The sequence below is a fragment of the Megalobrama amblycephala genome, linkage group LG3, assembly GCF_018812025.1.
Source record: "Megalobrama amblycephala isolate DHTTF-2021 linkage group LG3, ASM1881202v1, whole genome shotgun sequence".
Classification (NCBI taxonomy): Eukaryota; Metazoa; Chordata; class Actinopteri; order Cypriniformes; family Xenocyprididae; genus Megalobrama; species Megalobrama amblycephala.
Genome location: NC_063046.1, coordinates 53,040,772 through 53,059,137, shown reverse-complemented (window position 1 = coordinate 53,059,137; position 18,366 = coordinate 53,040,772). Strand labels below are relative to the sequence as shown.

At 37.7% G+C, this 18,366-nt stretch overlaps 1 protein-coding gene across 1 annotated transcript in view; it reads left to right on the top strand.

Annotated features, from left to right (window-relative positions):
• The window catches only part of frem1a (Fras1 related extracellular matrix 1a), a 48,361-nt gene that overhangs the window by 29,422 nt on the left and 573 nt on the right, over positions 1-18,366 (top strand). The window contains 19 exon segments of the mRNA XM_048186041.1: positions 342-527; positions 666-862; positions 3,287-3,494; positions 4,149-4,293; positions 4,534-4,675; positions 6,137-6,332; positions 6,444-6,708; positions 7,304-7,721; positions 8,791-8,992; positions 9,970-10,114; positions 10,303-10,432; positions 10,595-10,664; positions 10,806-10,952; positions 14,012-14,214; positions 15,353-15,400; positions 15,551-15,727; positions 15,813-15,929; positions 16,031-16,146; positions 18,200-18,285. Coding sequence (XP_048041998.1) covers positions 342-527; positions 666-862; positions 3,287-3,494; positions 4,149-4,293; positions 4,534-4,675; positions 6,137-6,332; positions 6,444-6,708; positions 7,304-7,721; positions 8,791-8,992; positions 9,970-10,114; positions 10,303-10,432; positions 10,595-10,664; positions 10,806-10,952; positions 14,012-14,214; positions 15,353-15,400; positions 15,551-15,727; positions 15,813-15,929; positions 16,031-16,146; positions 18,200-18,285 — 3,198 coding nt within the window.

Sequence of the window (18,366 nt, the reverse complement as noted above, 5' to 3'; positions counted from 1 at the left end):
TTACTTCTTTAAAGCACAACAAAAGATTATAATACATTCTGATTTAAATGTACTCTAAATTTGACATTATTACAAAGTGCACTTTTTAAAAGTGTACTTAAGTGTGTTAAGTCTCTCTTTAAGTACACTTAAGTGGCCTTCAATATATTTCAATATGTTGTACTGTTTGCAAGTAGTGTTTTTAAAAAAAAAAAAAAAAAAACATACTTTTAAGATTTTAAGTACACTACAAGTGCACATTCAATACAATTAAGCACACTTCTTTTCACAAGGGATATTTTAGCATTTGCTGCTTGTTGCCAACATGCTAGGGTCCATGACACGTTTTTTTCTCACATCAGGAGAAGTGTTTAAGGTGGATGAGGGAGGGTCAGCCTCCATCACAGTGACCCATCTGAGAGTTGAAGACCAAGACTCTGCTCCAGAGGATCTTAAGCTCATCCTGGTTGCTCCTCCACAGTTCGGCTACATAGAGAACGTCCTGCCCAGTCCAGGATTTGAAAAGAGCAACATGGGAATCAGTATTGGTGAGTCGGTTCTGTGATGAAAAAAGCTGCTGTTTTAAAATATGACTTTGAAAAAATTGGCATCATTGCCTTGATTTATATTATATAGTAATACTGGAGCCTGTGGTTAAATAACAGTGTTGTTTTGTCCTTTTTTAGCCTGTTTCACCTACAGGGATGTGTTGAATGGACACATTAACTATGTCCAGTCTAGACACCAGAGGATGGAGCCGACCACTGACCAGCTCATGCTGCATGTGTCCGACGGGAAACAGCAGTCCTCTTCAGTACCGTTCTACATCATCATCAGTCCGACCAATGATGAGATTCCAGACTTCCTGGCCAGAAACATCACGGTCAGTCAGAGAATCGTCTTGTAAATAACATAGCAGTGTTAGCTCAAAAGGGAAATATGTATAATTAATTATAACAGGGTTTTTTTTAGAATTAACTGTCAAGTCAAGTCACCTTTATTTATATAGCGCTTTTTACAATGCAGATTGTGTCAAAGCAGCTTTACATTGATAACTGGTACATAATTTTGGCTGCACAGCAGCTCTTAAAGAATAGTGTCAATGCAGGCAGATCAAAGCACTGTTGAATATCAAATGTCAAGTGTCCCCAACTAAGCAAGCCAAAGGCGACAGCGGCAAGGAACCCAAACTCCAACAGGTGACATCAGGTGGCAAACAAGTGGCAAATAGGTGTTAAAATGGAGAAAAAAACCTTGGGAGAAACCAGGCTTAGTCGGGCAGCCAATTCTCCTCTGGTGAACTGTAGCAGAATTAACCTTACAATTGACTGATTTGTTCATTCACCAAGCAGACAGTACTATCTTCTGTCAATTAAATATTCTTCTGGTCAAGAAGGATAACTTTTTTACTCTATATATGGGTGATTCTCACAAAAACTTGGTTTTAAAAATTTCAAACATGAAAATGCATGCTTTAATTTTTCAGACATTAGAAACAAAGTCTGGAGTATTTGTGAACATTAATTTAAAAACATTTACTTACAATTTAAGACCTTTTTGAACGCAATTTCTAAAACAACTCCTAAAAAATCTCATTACCAAACAGAAGTTCTCTCTACCGCAGTTGTTGCGATTGGTGAGAATGGTGTCGCAGAGGATGAGGTACCTTAGAATATTTAGCAAATACAGAGAAGCCATGATAATTGAGCCTTCTTTTTATTCAGTGTACATAGTTAGACATTAATGAAGTACATTTTCGCAGAAAATTGTTAATTTAAAATTTTTCTAAATGAGGAAAATTACCTGTTACGGTAATGATAATCAAAATGTCGTGTACATGATCTGACAAGAGAATTTTTTAAATTTTAACTGGAGAAATATAAAGAGAGCTGCCTACCTGGTACCCATCTTTAAGGTTCTGGCACATGTGTTGCTTAATTCAAAATCAAGGTTTATTTAAAATGATGTGTGTGTGTAAAAAGTCCTTAAAAAATGTTGCGGAGGATGAGAACATCAGTGATGGACACTTCATTTTTCCACTATTTTTTCATTATTAATGTACATTATAAAATAATATTTTTTCTGTCATTTGGAAACATCTTTTAGAACATTTATATATATAATTATTCATTTTTTTTACGTTTCAATTACAATGTTACATACATTCAGATATGCCTGGATGCATCGCGGCAATGAGAATTTCAACAGAAAATGCAGTAAAATACAAAAATACTTCATTCCTATGTTGAAATTACTCATTGTTCAGTGTAGAGAACAATATTGTCTTTATTATGATGTTTTATATATTACTAAAGTGCATGTTTAATATTTAAAATCATTAATGCCATGGTGTTTCAATGGTTTTGTGAGAATGACCCATATAGTACAAACAGTACAAAAGCATGTAGCAAGATGAAACGTTTAAGTGACTTTGATTTGTGAGCCGCAAACACAGAGACAATCTATTGTGTACATAACTAGGTTTAATAAATGATACTACGGAGAACATACAACTAAAGTAAGCCCAACACATATATACAGAGAAAAGTAAAGGAAAAGAGAGAAGAGCAAAGAATGGCAATGTTTACAATCACTTAACCACAACCTAATGAGAACCATCAGAGAATCAGAATCACCTTAATAAAGGGGTCAAAACTTAGAGACGTATCAAAAGTTGATAAATGAATACATGCATTTGGTTCTGAACAAGAGTCCAGATGCAAATGAAGTACAGAGATTCTTGATGAGTTTGTTAGGAGTGCACTGGAAACTTTCTTGAGCTCTTCCGAAGATCAGATGATCCACGGGGCGTCTGTCTCAAAGTGATGAGCGTCAATGTGTCTGGGTAAAGGTCTTTTAAGCCTCTACCTATTGCACTAATTTCTGTGAATCTTGAGTGGGAGAATGTTCCTTTGTCTCACTCGAGACATCATTTGCATGTTTGGTCTGGAGGGTTTGTGGAGGATCAAACCAAAGTATAGTAAAAAGAGAATGATGCAAGTTATGGTGTCGTACTATACAACATTAATTAAGAAATGAGAAGAGGATTTTTTTCAATACTAGGCATGACAGGGTTTGGACAACATTGTTTAGTATATTAGTCAATCAAAATAAGTATACTTCTTTAAAGCACAACAAAAGATTATTAAAACATAGTGGTTGTACTTTAAAATAAAAGTTTGATGAGATAGTCGGTCAGAGACAGCTAAATAATTGAATAAAGCGAGTAGGTTTGTGTTTATACATTTGGCATGATCTGTATCAAGAAAAATCAGTTGAGGTGTGATGAGCAACATTTGTCTTTTAGGTTCGAGAGGGAGACATGAAAGAGTTGGACCCGTCTATAATCAGTGCGGTGGATCTTGATGTTCCCAGAGACCGTTTAATGTTCAGCATAGTCCAGCAGCCTCAGCACGGCTCCATCATGAGTGTCCCACACGGCAATGATGTGACACATTACAAGCGTGGATCTGAGATCCCTGTGGAGCACTTCACCATGGATGACCTCAGGAGCGGTACTGTATTTTTACATTATATTTACCCTAATATAAATACAGTATATATATATATTAGGGGTGTAAAGGTATATGTATTTGTCCCGAGCTGTCACGGTACGGACGACACGGTTCAGTGCATACGGTCAGACGATGAATACAGTCAGTCACAGGCGATCCACACTCCAATTCAAACACACTCCGCGCGCGGTAATGCAACACTGTTTGCTAACAACCGTCATGTTTGTGTACCGTTACACACCGTTACCAATGGTCTTAACCACTTAAATCACTGGTCAGGAAATTAGCAAGAATTGCACAAATACTGTAGATAAAGTAACTTCGTAATAATAGCCTTCACCTTTGTTTTCTTTAAATGTCACACATGGGTAAACTTGCAGACAGCTTTTTACAGGAAGAAGAGTCAGTGTTGTTCCGCTCAATGTTGATGGCTTCAAACAGTTCATGAGTAGTTTAAAAATGTCTCCCAGTTAGTTTGAGTTTAATGTGAGAGCAAATATTCGCTATAAGGTTCAAATCTGGACTCTGACCATGAGCCTGATTTTTCTTTACTGTCACTTTTGATTAATTTAATGCATCTTTGCGCCCCCAACCTTTTTGTTTTGTTTTTTAATAATGTATCAGCCAATATATTTTGTGTTACTCTGTCCTCAGGCATGACTCTGATGTACATGCACGACGACTCTGAGAGTGAGCAGGATGGATTTATTGTTCAGCTCTCTGATGGTAAACACCAGCTCCAGAAACATGTGCAGGTCAAAGTACTGCCTGTCAATGATGAGGAGCCACAAATTATACGGTAATTGCAAATGAATATCATTGAAGTAAATCATGCTCACCTGTTATTCATCAATGAAATATACATTAGTCTATTTGTTGCAACATACATATGATTATGGATTGCTCAGTCCACAATACATTCAAACCATAAATCTTGAAAACATTATAGCCTATTTTTCAAAATGGATAAGTAACATTAAGTGGTAATTCTCTGTGCAAAAGAAAAACACACCATAAGTTATTTGCATTGTCTTCTCAGGAACACTGGCATTGAGATCGAGGCTGGGGAGTCCAGACTGATCTCCAGTGCTGTGCTTAGTGCTCACGACAAAGATACTTCTTCTTCTAACATCATCTATGTGTTTGAGAGCATACCAAGTCATGGTGTCATTCAAATGAAGGTCAGTTTGCTCAGTATGCAGGGAGAAATATATCTAATCTCTCACTGCCAAAAATGACAAAATCTCTGAGGAATGTTTCCAGCACCTTGTTGAATCAATGCCACAATGAATTAAGGCAGTTGTAAAGTATATATATATATATATATATATATATATATATATATATATATATATATATATATATATATATTAGGGTTGTCAAGCGATTACATTTTTTGTACAAGGGTTAGTTCACCCAAAAATGAAAATTCTGTCATTTATTACTCACCCTCATGCCGTTCTACACCCGTAAGACCTTCGTTAATCTTCGGAACACAAATTAAGATATTTTAGTTGAAATCTGATGGCTCAGTGAGGCCTCCATAGCCAGCAATGACATTTCCTCTCTCAAGATCCATAAAGGTACTAAAAACATATTTAAATCGGTTCATGTGAGAATTTTCATTTTTGGCTGAACTAACCCTTTAATTACACAATGTGGCGATTGATTGCAAATTAATCGCACATCAAATTTGGCATGAGAAATGACCCCTAAAAGATAATTTAAAGTCATTATTGTGTTAAATGGCAAAAGCGTCATTTTATTTGATTCAACACAGAATTTATTACAGACTTTTAGGCTTCAATGGCTATGAGGGTGAGTAAATGATGACAGAATTTTTATTTTTGGGTGAACTATACCTTTAATGTTTTTTTTTTTTTTAATATGGATTTTTTTTTTTTTTTTAATTAAATGATACTCTAAATAAGAAACTAAAACTGCCAGTTGGTGGAGGTAAAGTCAAAACGAGTAAGTCATTGAGTCATTCATTCATTCGATTCATTCAAACAGCTGATTCATTCAGAAATGGAGTAAATAGCTCTCTTTATGAATGGGCCACTGAATCATTGATTCACCCAATTGATTCGCTCAAAACATGGATTCATTCAGAAAGGAAACACCACTGTTTTGCTCGGAGAGGCAACACTTCTGCTCTGGCATTATAGGAAGTATTTTCTTTGGCAAAATTGAGCAAAAGCAGACAATATTATTCTAAAATATAACACAAAATTAGCTTCTTATTTATTGTACTGTTGTATAAAATCAATATCACATATACACTTGTGCTATTCAGGATAAAAACAGCACTCCTGTGATATTGCGCTTGTTACCCGTGCGATATTGCTCAACTATATTTTAGGGGCATATAACTGCATCATATAAGATCCATCATGCAGTGAGTTGTTGCCCAGCTTCATGTTAGTCACCAATCAACTTTATGAAATGTAAGATAGGTCTTGGGTGGGGCGGGTGCTTTAAATGCATTAATAATTTTAACACGTTACTTTTTCCCATGACTAATTAATTAAGTTAACGCATTAAATCGACAGCCCTAATATACATGGGTTACCTTAAAATATACAATTTGTATCATAACTGATAAAGTGTTGAGCGAATCCAGAATGTTTGCTGTTCCTCAGGTTGGCACAGACTGGGTGTCCGTATCTGCAGGAATGAACTGCTCTCAGCAAGTTTTGGATATGAACCTGTTACGTTACCTTCACACCAGTCATCCTGGAGCACCCGCTGCTGATTTCTTTGTCTTCCATCTGTTGGATGGCAAGAACCGCTCTCCTGCTCAGCACTTCCACATTACAGTCAAAGAACTAGAGAAAGGTGGGCTGCTGCTTTTATATCCCGATGATATACATGCTATATTCTAAGAGTTATCAACAAATTGTTCAGTTGAGTCAGTCCTTTTCAAGTCTGCTCTGTGCTGCTCTCCAGGAGACATAGCATTGTTCCTGAAGCCTGTGAGGTCTAGTCGTGGGGAGCGTGTGGTTCTCACCACAGACGTCTTGCTGGCAGTAGACGGCGCTGACAAGCCGGAGGAGCTGCTCTACATTGTCACTGTACCTCCAGCACACGGACATGTGGAGTACATCAAACACACTGGCGTGCAAATTCAGTCGTTTAGTCAGCTGGACGTAGCAGCAAACCTGGTTTGTTATGTACATGACAACAGAGCCACTTCACCTAAAGAGACCCTGCAGTAAGGATCTCATGCAAGGACTGATGCAGTCTGCATTCATTATTAACCATTTTTTAATGGTTGAATGTTGCAAAACAATATTGAGTTATATTTTACCCCAAAATCAAAATAAATAATAAAAACAATAATAAAAAAAAAAAAAAAAAAAATATATATATATATATATATATATTCAAAAATGAGGATTTTATTTTTTATTATGCACACAAATTAATAATAAAATATAATAATTAGAAATGTAAAATAAATTATAAATACATTTTATTTTTTCTATTATATTAAATTTAACATTTATATAACATATATAATCTTTTTTTTTTACACAATTTTCAAAAAAATTCCCTATATGTTGGCTTTTTGACATTAGGAGCATCAGTAAATATTAATATAATATTTTATACATGTTATGTTATATGATATATTTTTATATATGTATTTATTGTGGGGTGAAATATGACCCAGATGTGTGATTAACTTTTTTTTCCCTTAAGTTTTGTTTTATTTTATTGAATTCCTGTAAGCTGTGATTACTGTCCCATAATGGTTATTGATTTGTGCTTTGTGTCTTTGCTCCATATGTCTACATTATCCATAGGTTTGTGGTCAGCAATGGCATATCAACTCGCAACGGGACGCTGGAGATCTTAGTGGAATTGACCGATGAGGTTCTGCCCACACTAGTGCATAACACTGGTCTACGGGTTCCCCAGGGGTCCACCATAACTTTGACACCTGATGCCTTATTCCTGTCTGACCCTGACAGCCCACACACTGCCTTGAGCTACAAGGTGGTCCACCTTCCCCAGTATGGCCAGTTGCTCTTGAAAGGACAGCCACTGGTTGCTGGTAGCAGTTTTACCCAGCAGAATATTCAGGATCTGGCTGTTGCATACAAACACTCTGGAGGAGCTTCTCAGATCGATCGCTTCAGATTCACAGCCTCCGACAGCACAGAAAGAGGCTTCCTGCTGGACAGGAAAGTGCAAACTGAGCCGGTCTTCTTCACTCTGCAAGTTAGTTGCATTAGTTTCTTTTGTTACAAACAAACCTTTCAAAAATTGAATTCTGCACTCTAATTGTTTTTTATTCATTTCAAGCAGGAGATAAAAACAATGCAAACGTTTTGGCTGCCTGCCTTTGTCAGTGTAACAATTCACTGTTCTTCGTGGTTATATAGAAAACACTACAAATCTTCAGGTGATCATAATCAAAATCAATCCACAGACTCCAGTTCAACTACATCTGGAACAACAAATAAACAACAAATTGAACTTAAAAGGATAGTTCACCCAAAAATGAAAATTATCACATGATTTACTCACCCTCAAGCCATCCTAGGTAGGGCTGGGGGATATATCGCATGTGATTGTCACGCGCATTTTGTCAGTAAAGCCGGTTCCCTGACCAGTGTTTGGGGGTGCAATTTAGAAAGCCCAAAAAAATTCATCCATCCTTTGTCATGTCATGCGTCAGGTCAAAGGTTACTCTTCCGCCACAAATCGATGCATATGGCCGTCTGCCTGAAGCTAGTTATTATAGTTGTTAAAGTTTTAAATATGGATATTTTTCTTCCGGTAAAAAAACTGTACCAGAATCAACTTCACTTGCGCCAGAAGGAGTAACCCTTGACACGGTTAACCCCTGATGAGCAGTATGGTAAGCTTAGACGCCTTCGCAGTTTGTGATGGATGGATACATTTTTTTGGACTTCAAAATCGCGCCCCCCATTCACCTCCATCATAAAACTTGGAAGAGCCAGGATATTTTTAAATATATTATGTGCATCTGAAAGAAGATAGTCATATACATATGGCTTGAGGGTGAGTAAATCATAGGATAATTTTCATTTTTGGGTGAACTATCCCTTAAATTTATCCCTTAAAGAGCAGACCTTTTTTTTCAGTGTTTTCAATGTTTGACTATGAGACATAGGTCTTATTAGCTGGGAGAGTGCAGTGAGTGCTTTGATTGTACCTATTTTTAGAATTTTTTTTATACATTGTTAAATGCATATGCAACATCACTCATATCCTGTCATTGTTTTCAACTTTTAATCCTGCTGAAATTGTGTGTCTGCCACAGATTGAAGCTCTCGACAGCTCTGCTCCACAGATAGCAGTGCTAGAAACCCTGTGGAAAGTGGAGCTCCTCAAAGATGGTCGTTATGGGATCTTTATTTCCTCCAGAGAGCTTAAGGCTCAGGATACTAACTCTGCAGATGGTGACCTGATCTATCACATCCTCAGATCGCCTTACTTTGGATACCTGGAAAATTATACTAATGGTGAGAGGTCTGTCTGTCTGGGTCTTGTCTGTCTGTCTGTCTGGGTCTTGTTTGTCTGTCTGTCTGGGTCTTGTCTGTCTGTCTGTCTGTCTGTCTGTCTGTCTGTCTGTCTGGGTCTTGTCTGTCTGTCTGTCTGGGTCTTGTCTGTCTGTCTGTCTGTCTGTCTGGGTCTTGTCTGTCTGTCTGTCTGGGTCTTGTCTGTCTGTCTGTCTGTCTGTCTGTCTGGGTCTTGTCTGTCTGTCTGTCTGTCTGTCTGTCTGTCTGTCTGTCTGTCTGTCTGTCTGTCTGTCTGTCTGTCTGTCTGTCTGTCTGGGTCTTGTCTGTCTGTCTGTCTGTCCTGTCTGTCTGTCTGGGTCTGTCTGTCTGTCTGTCTGTCTGTCTGGGTCTGTCTGTCTGTCTGTCTGTCTGTCTGTCTGTCTGTCTGTCTGTCTGTCTGTCTGTCTGTCTGTCTGTCTGTCTGTCTGTCTGTCTGTCTGTCTGTCTGTCTGTCTGGGTCTTGTCTGTCTGTCTGTCTGTCTGGGTCTTGTCTGTCTGTCTGTCTGTCTGTCTGTCTGTCTGTCTGTCTGTCTGTCTGTCTGTCTGTCTGTCTGTCTGGGCGTCTGTCTGTCTGTCTGTCTGTCTGTCTGTCTGTCTGTCTGTCTGTCTGTCTGTCTGTCTGTCTGTCTGTCTGTCTGTCTGTCTGTCTGTCTGTCTGTCTGTCTGTCTGTCTGTCTGTCTGTCTGTCTGTCTGTCTGTATCTGTCTGTCTGTCTGTCTGTCTGTCTGTCTGTCTGTCTGTCTGTCTGTCTGTCTGTCTGTCTGGGTCTTGTCTGTCTGTCTGTCTGTCTGTCTGTCTGTCTGTCTGTCTGTCTGTCTGTCTGTCTGTCTGTCTGTCTGTCTGTCTGGGTCTTGTCTGTCTGTCTGTCTGTCTGTCTGGGTCTTGTCTGTCTGTCTGTCATAATGTATTTACATCCTGTATAATCTTTGACATGTCTGTAGGTGAGTTTGTTAGGCATCGTTTCTCTCAGAGGGATCTGAACAGAAGGAATATTCTCTACATCATAAACTCTGCTCTGGACGCTTTAACTGACAGCCTGGAGTTTGCTGTTTCTGATGCACTGGGCAACACTGGACCCTCTCACAAGTAAACTTTGGGCTTTTTTTACTTGTGGGATCAGTCACTATGTTGTTAAATTCTGTTAATTTCCATCGCCAATATAATGTTTTTGTATTTCTCAATGTATTAATGGAACATTACACCTCCACACATATTGTACACTTGAATGGCATGTTTTTGTGTATGTTAGGATTGTATATTATTCCCTCTGTCAGATTGGAGTTCAGCTGGGCCAGTGTAGAGCTGACCAGGACTGAGTATTTAATATGTGAGAGTCAGGGGTCAGTCTCACTCACCATCCAGAGGAAGGGGAATGTGCAGGACTCATCTTATGTGACTGTACAGGTATAGCTTTATTTGTTATGGGTTATTTGGTTGTTTTTTATTCTTCTGCAAAAAAGGAATAATTAATTTTTTATATATATATATATATATATATATATATATATATATATATATATATATATTTTTTTTTTTTTTTTTTATTTTTTTTTTTTTTTCCCACAGGTGAAAGAAATAACAGCATCTGCTGGACATGATTTTATACCGGCTTCATCTTTGATTCAGTTTGACCCAGGTAAATTGAAAGTTTGAAACATGGGTATTTACTTTTTCGTAAACAATACAATTATGCATTGAGATGCTACAATAAGATAATACAGAGGCTAATTCAATGTTTCAGTCATCGCTGACAAAGCTTAAATGGTGTCTTTTTCAGGGACGGTCAGTCGAGTATGGAAAGTGGAGATTGTTCAGGATCGTTTGGAGGAAGCAGATGAGAAATTTGAGGTTACCTTGGTATCTCCGGTGGGTGCAGTGCTGAAAGACAAATCAAAAGCCACCATCTTCATAAAGGACACAAATGGTTAGTGCAAATTTTAGCGCAAAATTTAAAGGTTCACCCAAAAATGAACATTTTGTCATTACATACTCACCCTCATGTTGTTCCAAACCTGTATTTGTTTCTTTCTTCCGTTGAACACGAAAGAAGATATTAACATTAAAGAATGTATAGCGTTATTTTAATGTCAAAAGTCGAGAGCACATTATTGAGACGCAAGAGCACATCCATGTAATCTCTCCACTTGTTCGTGGATTTCCTTTGCTCTCAAAAAATTAATTTTAAAATTAATTTTATGGTGTCAAAAGTTATCAACCAATCAGAATAGACGACTGATCCATGAAAATGCTACATGGAATCTTATTGGCTGATAGTGAACTGCACATGGAATTCTTTTGAAAATCAAAGATGGATCTTTAATTTCTTTTAACAGCCACTGGTCACCACCTACTGGCATAACAGTGTAATAACAAGGTCATTTACTCGTTTTGATAGCTGTCACAACATCAGTGTATGTTTGGATAAAATATAAATATAAATTGTTATCGCAATGCTTGCATTATTATTTAATGTTTGTAACAAAGAAGTAGCAATAGTGTGTTGTTGAAAACTTTGTGAAGCTGTTTAAAACATATAGTTTACATGACCACTGCTTTCAGCGGCAATGCAAAAGCAGGTTTAAATATTCTGGTATGATCGTAATTTCAAAGGTTTAATTAACATAGCCAAATCGTTGTCATTTAGGAATAAGATTGCATTCTTTTAATGATTAATCATGCATACATATGTATTATTTTTGTAGTATTTTTGTATGTCATGTTTTATGCCAGACCTCAAAAGAAATTCACTATGGTGGTATCTTTGATATCCACGTTTTAAGTATTTAGGGAATGATGATCTGACCCTGATCTAAATAGTTCTGTCTTAAATCAGAAGATATTTATAACACTACAATAAGGTTTCATTAGTTAACGCTAACATGAACTGATAATGAACTGCTTCTATAGTATTTATTAATCTATGTTAAATGTGCAATATGTAAGAATTTTGCAGTAAAATATCCAAAAACCACTAGGCCAGTGTTATATATTTTGTTCACTTGAGTACTTACAATATCCCAAATGTTTCCAACTATTTGCAAATCTTGAGAAAATTGCAATTTTAACCAAGACTCCGGGACGTGTGAGGAATCGCCTGTCAATGGCGTCATACCCGCATTACCCTCGGTTTCCGGTTTTATTTTGTAGAAACCATGGAAACACCAAAGACACTTTAATATTTACATGTTTTAATAGACAAGGGAACAACTGTTTTGATATATTTATAGACAGAAAACGGATTGTTATATAGCTCAACACGTTTAGTCTTATTGTTTAAATCTAATTTTCAATGATTTTTTCCGAGTACCATGCTTTACCATGCCTCAGAGAAAAACACTATTTTGTGAAGTAGCTAACATAGCATAATCAGATGCAGCTTTATTTTTAGTAACAGTAATACAGAATTTTCTCCATCATACAATACATTTTAAAATTAATTGCATGCCATTTATCAACACAAGCCATGCAGCATTTAATATGATATTCTAAAATGCAGTGTGTCTCAAACAAGTGTCTCACAGCAGCCACAGAGCGAACGTACAGAGTAACGCTATAACATCATTTTCAACACACTCAAATGTATCTAATATGATAAACAGAGCTGTGCTACCTCATACTCATGAGCAGAAGCGGCGCCGGCGACTGTGTCATAATAAAAGTTCCGCTGCTCGTGAGGCGTGTGTTGCGCAACCGCTCCAGTGGCCTCGTTCAGCTCCCACAACACTCGGTCCTGCTCTGCTTCATACTACAGTAACGTTAATAATCACATCCATGAACATGATTTCTTCACGAGTCCTATCCCAATTCTTTTCCACCGTCCGTTGAGGTAAAGACCACATGTCCCAAGATTCCGCGCTCAAACTTGTTGTCATCAAGCTACGCCTTTGTTTTGAATAGGCCTCTAGCGACCTCTAGTGGACAGAAAATATAACATAGTGCACCTTTAATGTTAATTTCAACATTTACTATTACATTATTAAAATCAAAAGTTGTATTTGTTAACATTAGTTAATGCTCTGTGAAGTAACACACAACCAACGAACAGCTGTATTTTTATTAACTAACGTCAACAAAGATTAATAAATACAGTAACAAATGTAGCGTATTGCTCATTGTTAGTTTATGTTGGATAATAGTCTACATTAACTAATGTTAACAAATGAAACCTTATTGTAAAATGTTACCTAGGCTATTTATATAAAGCCTATACATTTCAACACAAAACGTATGACCACATGAACTTTAAGAACCTTTTTTGTTTGTTTGTTTTGATAAATTGTTCAGAGGTGTTAGACCTCTAATGTGATGCAGTTAGACTGGGTTATTTAAATGTTCAAATCACCAGGCACCCTATTCTGAGTCATTTCTAGGTAATTTGATTAATTTTATTAAATTGTAAAGAAATTAAAGATCCATCTTTGATTTTCAAAAGAATTCCATGTGCAGTTCACTCTCAGCCAATACGATTCCATGTAGCATTTTCATGGATCAGTTGTCTATACTGATTGGTCGATAACTTTTGACAGCATTTAATCCAGAAACTAATACATTTTTTGTGTAAGAGCACAGAGAGATTTGTGTGCACAGGACAGTTTGAGCATGCACACACAATATCTGACCAAGAGGAGAGGCAGTTCATAAGAGAGCAAGTGGGCATCCAGTTTTGTGCAAGAGCAAAGGAAATCACCCTCCAATCCTAACCACCCTGCTCCAAGTCGGTCTCAAACGAGTCATAAACATCTTTTGTATTGTGTCTCATCACTCTTTCTGCAGTCTTTCTTCAAAATCTCCCTCTTGCTCGTTCTGTCTCCTCGACCGTCATACGCCCCCTAATGCTGATTGGCTATATGTTTGTTGTTGGTGTCGGTCTGACTAATTCCAAACAGTGTTTTTGAAATATGGCTTACCCCACCTTTAATGAAAAGAGCAAAAATTCCTATCCTGCTTCTTTGTTGTAAGATCATTTGTTGGGTGTTCCTAAAGGACAGTGCAGAGAGAACCGGATCAAAGCAGGCACTAGCATTCAAGGCCAAGAGGTTCAGCCAGGGCCGTACCCTCAACACGGCTCCATCCAGGTGGAAACATTACCTTTCTCTCAAGGCTATATCAGAGGTGATGGAGATATAATAGTTGAAGCTCCCTCCACTACAAAGAAAAGACTCAGAGTCATTGGGAATGGGAAAGTGGTAAGTTAATACAAATATATATATATATATATATATATATATATATATATATATATATATATATATATATATATATATATATATATATATATATATACAGTACAGTCCAAAAGTTTGGAACCACTAAGATTTTGAATGTTTTTTAAAAGAAGTTTCGTCTGCTCACCAAGGCTACATTTATTTAATTAAAAATACAGTAAAAAACAGTAATATTGTGAAATATTATTACAATTTAAAATAACTGTTTTCTATTTGAATATATTTCACAAAGTAATTTATTCCTGTGATGCAAAGCTGAATTTTCAGCATCATTACTCCAGTCTTCAGTGTCACATGATCCTTCAGAAATCATTCTAATATGCTGATCTGCTGCTCAAGAAACATTTAATGTGTACAATTGTACAAAATATTTGTGTACAATATTTTTTTTCAGGATTATTTGATGAATAGAAAGTTCAAAAGAACAGTGTTTATCTGAAATCTAATCTTTTGTAACATTATAAATGTCTTTACTGCCACTTTTGATTGATTTAATGCATCCTTGCTGAATAAAAGTATTCATTTCTTTCATTTCTTTTCAAAAAAATAAAAATAAAAATTCTTACTGACCCCAAACTTTTGAACGGTAGTGTATAATGCTACAGAAGCTTTGTATTTCAGATAAATGCTGTTCTTTTGAACTTTCTATTCATCAAGGAATCCTGAAAAAAAAAAGTACACAACTGTTTTCAACATTGAAAATAATCATAAATGTTTCTTGAGCAGCAAATCAGCATATTAGAATGATTTCTGAAGGATCATGTGACACTGAAGACTGGAGTAATGATGCTGAAAATTCAGCTTTGCATCACAGGAATAAATTACTTTGTGAAATATATTCAAATAGAAAACAGTTATTTTAAATTGTAATAATATTTCACAATATTACTGTTTTTTACTGTATTTTTAATTAAATAAATGTAGCCTTGGTGAGCAGACGAAACTTCTTTTAAAAACATTAAAAATCTTAGTGGTTCCAAACTTTTGGACTGTACTGTATATATATATATATATATATATATATATATATATATATATATATATATATATTTGGCCTATATATATTCTGAAAGCTCATCTAAAGCACTTTCATCCACAGGTTCAGCCTTCAGAAACCATTCATCATGGATCTGACGTCATTTACAGAGTAAGCTGAATAAAACATAATGGCTGTAGAGCAGATGTTCATGCTGCAGTTGTGACTAGATATATCTGGGTTATGTCCAAGAACATTATTTTTGATGCTATTTGATGATATTATTATTAAGATCATATTAATATTATCAATAACTTACAGTATCATGGTATCGTATCGATGGCAGTGGAGGAGGACAAAGCTGACTCAAGGACTGACAGAAAGGCACAGGTGCAGGTAACCAGCTGGGGGCAGCAACGCTCTCCTGCAGTCAGGACAAAACTACAGCAAACTGCCTCACATGCAAACAGCAGACTTTCGCAGCCTTTTGTGACTCAGGTAAGAGTTTTTGTGAGAATTTGTCAGATTAACTGAAGTAATCTTTTGCTAACAAACCTGCTTATTTGGTTGTCTCTCTCCCAAGCCTTCCTCTAAACCCTGTACTCCAGAGCTCACTGGCTTTCTCCATTACAACGACAGCTTAGGTCAGCTGTTTCGCTGTAATGGTGACTCCTGGAGGCCCTGGACACCTACTAATGAGGTCATTAACATTATTATTTAGAGTCATGATGACTAGATCATCAGTTTCTACATTTCATGAGATGATTTGAATATTTTCTTGTCTTTTTTGTATTCACTCAGACTGTGAAAGCACAGAAATGTCCTCGAGGATGGACGTACCACAACAACTACTGTTACATACTGAGCACAGAGCGCAAAGCCACGTGGAGCGCTGCGGTGCGGGCCTGCAGAGAAAGGTAAGACATAAAGAACAAATAATACCACCAGTTATGAGTAAAGGCTGGAATACACTACATGACTTTTGCCCCGATCTGCAGTCTGGAAGAGTAGATGCTGAAAGCCAGAGCCAGTCTGCAGATTTAATTTGACAGATTTCACAGAAAATTGCACACTGTATGATAGGCAAAGACCCAATTCAGTCTGATGCCATCTAGTTATAGGATATCAAATATGTGTGATATTTTAAAGTCGGCATGAAAAGGAAGTTGCGATAGTCTTTTCTTCCCTATTTTCTTCCCTACACCGATCAGGCATAACATTATGACCACCTTCCTAATATTATGTTGGTCCCCCTTTTGCTGCCAAAACAGCCCTGACCCATCAAGGCATGGACTCCACTAGACTCCTGAAGGTGTGCTGTGGTATCTGCACCAAGATGTTAGCAGCAGATCCTTTAAGTCTTGTTAGTTGCGAGGTGGAGCCTATATGGATCGGTCTTGTTTGTTCAGCACATCCCACAGATGCTCGATTGGATTGAGATCTGGGGAATTTGGAGGCCAAGTCAACACCTCAAACTCGTTGTTGTGCTCCTCAAACCATTCCTGAACCATTTTTGCTTTGTGGCAGGAGCATTATCCTGATGAAAGAGGCCACAGCCACCAGGAAATACTGTTTCAATGAAAGGGTGTACATGGTTTGCAACAATGCTTAGGTAGGTGCTACGTGTCAAAGTAACATCCACATGGATGGCAGGACCCAAGGTTTCCCAGCAGAACATTGCCTAAAGCATCACACTGCCTCCGCCGGCTTGCCTTCTTCCCATAGTGCATCCTGGTGCCATGTGTTCCCGAGGTAATTGACGCATACGCACCCGGCCATCCACGTGATGTAAAAGAAAATGTGATTCATCAGACCAGGCCACCTTCTTCCACTGCTCCGTGGTCCAGTTCTGATGCTCAAGTGCCCACTGTTGGCTCTTTCGGCGGTGGACAGGGGTCAGCATGGGCTCCATGACTGGTCTCCGGCTATGCAGCTCCATACGCAACAAACTGCGATGCACTGTGTATTCTGACACCTTTCTATCAGAACCAGCATTAACTTCTTGAGCAATTTGAGCCACAGGAGCTCGTCTGTTGGATCAGACCACACGGGCCAGCCTTCGCTCCCCACGTGCATCAATGAGCCTTGGCCGCCCATGACCCTGTCGCTGGTTCTCCACTGTTCCTTCCTTGGACCACTTTTGATAGATACTGACCACTGCAGACCGGGAACAACCCACAAGAGCTGCAGTTTTGGAGATGCTCTGATCCAGTCGTTTAGCCATCACAATTTAGCCCTTGTCAAACTCACTCAAATCCTTACGCTTGCCCATTTTTTCTGCTTCTAACACATCAACTTTGAGGACAAAATGTAATATATCCCGCCCACTATCAGGTGCCGTGATGAAGAGATAATCAGTGTTGTTCACTTCACCTGTCAGTGCTCATAATGTTACGCCTGATTGGTGTATATCTGAGTGAAACGGCTTCTCGAACAAGCAAAAAAGTAGGGTGGGACTTGATAAGGGTTGCCAGGCAAACAAAACTAGCCCAATGGCCAAACAAAAATAACAAAAAAGAACCCCAGATATCAAAACTCAAATACATATTTTACAGTCACTAATATTCAAATTGAAAACAACTTCACAAAACTTAACATCTCGCACAGTTTTATCATTGGAGGTTATACATGTTATACATGACCACTGCTCTCTCTGGCTCAGCGGCAGCACCAACACAGATCTGATTGTTCGCTGTGATCGTAGATACTTGTCAAAGGTTAAGACATAGTCGAATCATTGTCATTTACGAATAAGATCGCGCTATCTCTTAATGAATAATCATGCTGCTCTATGGGGAATTGATTGGATGGTTGTGGTTTGCTATTGGTGGATCTCATGTGAGTGACAGGTTGTCCCGCCCTTGCGGCAGTAAACACATCACCAGAGAAGAGATGTTGCTGCAAGAGGGAGGGGAAGTTATTTTGATTAAAGAAATTATATTGATTAAACTAAATGCTTGTTTCCTCAAGCTTCAATGGAAACCTGGTCAGCGTTTTGTCAAAAGGAGACATGGACTGGCTGTGGGACTTCAGCGAAAGAAAACCCTTTTGGATTGGTAACTTTTTTCTGAATAAAACTAATTCATGCAGTCAATGAATGTAACATTTGTTAAGGTTCTTTAGTGTATATGATTTAA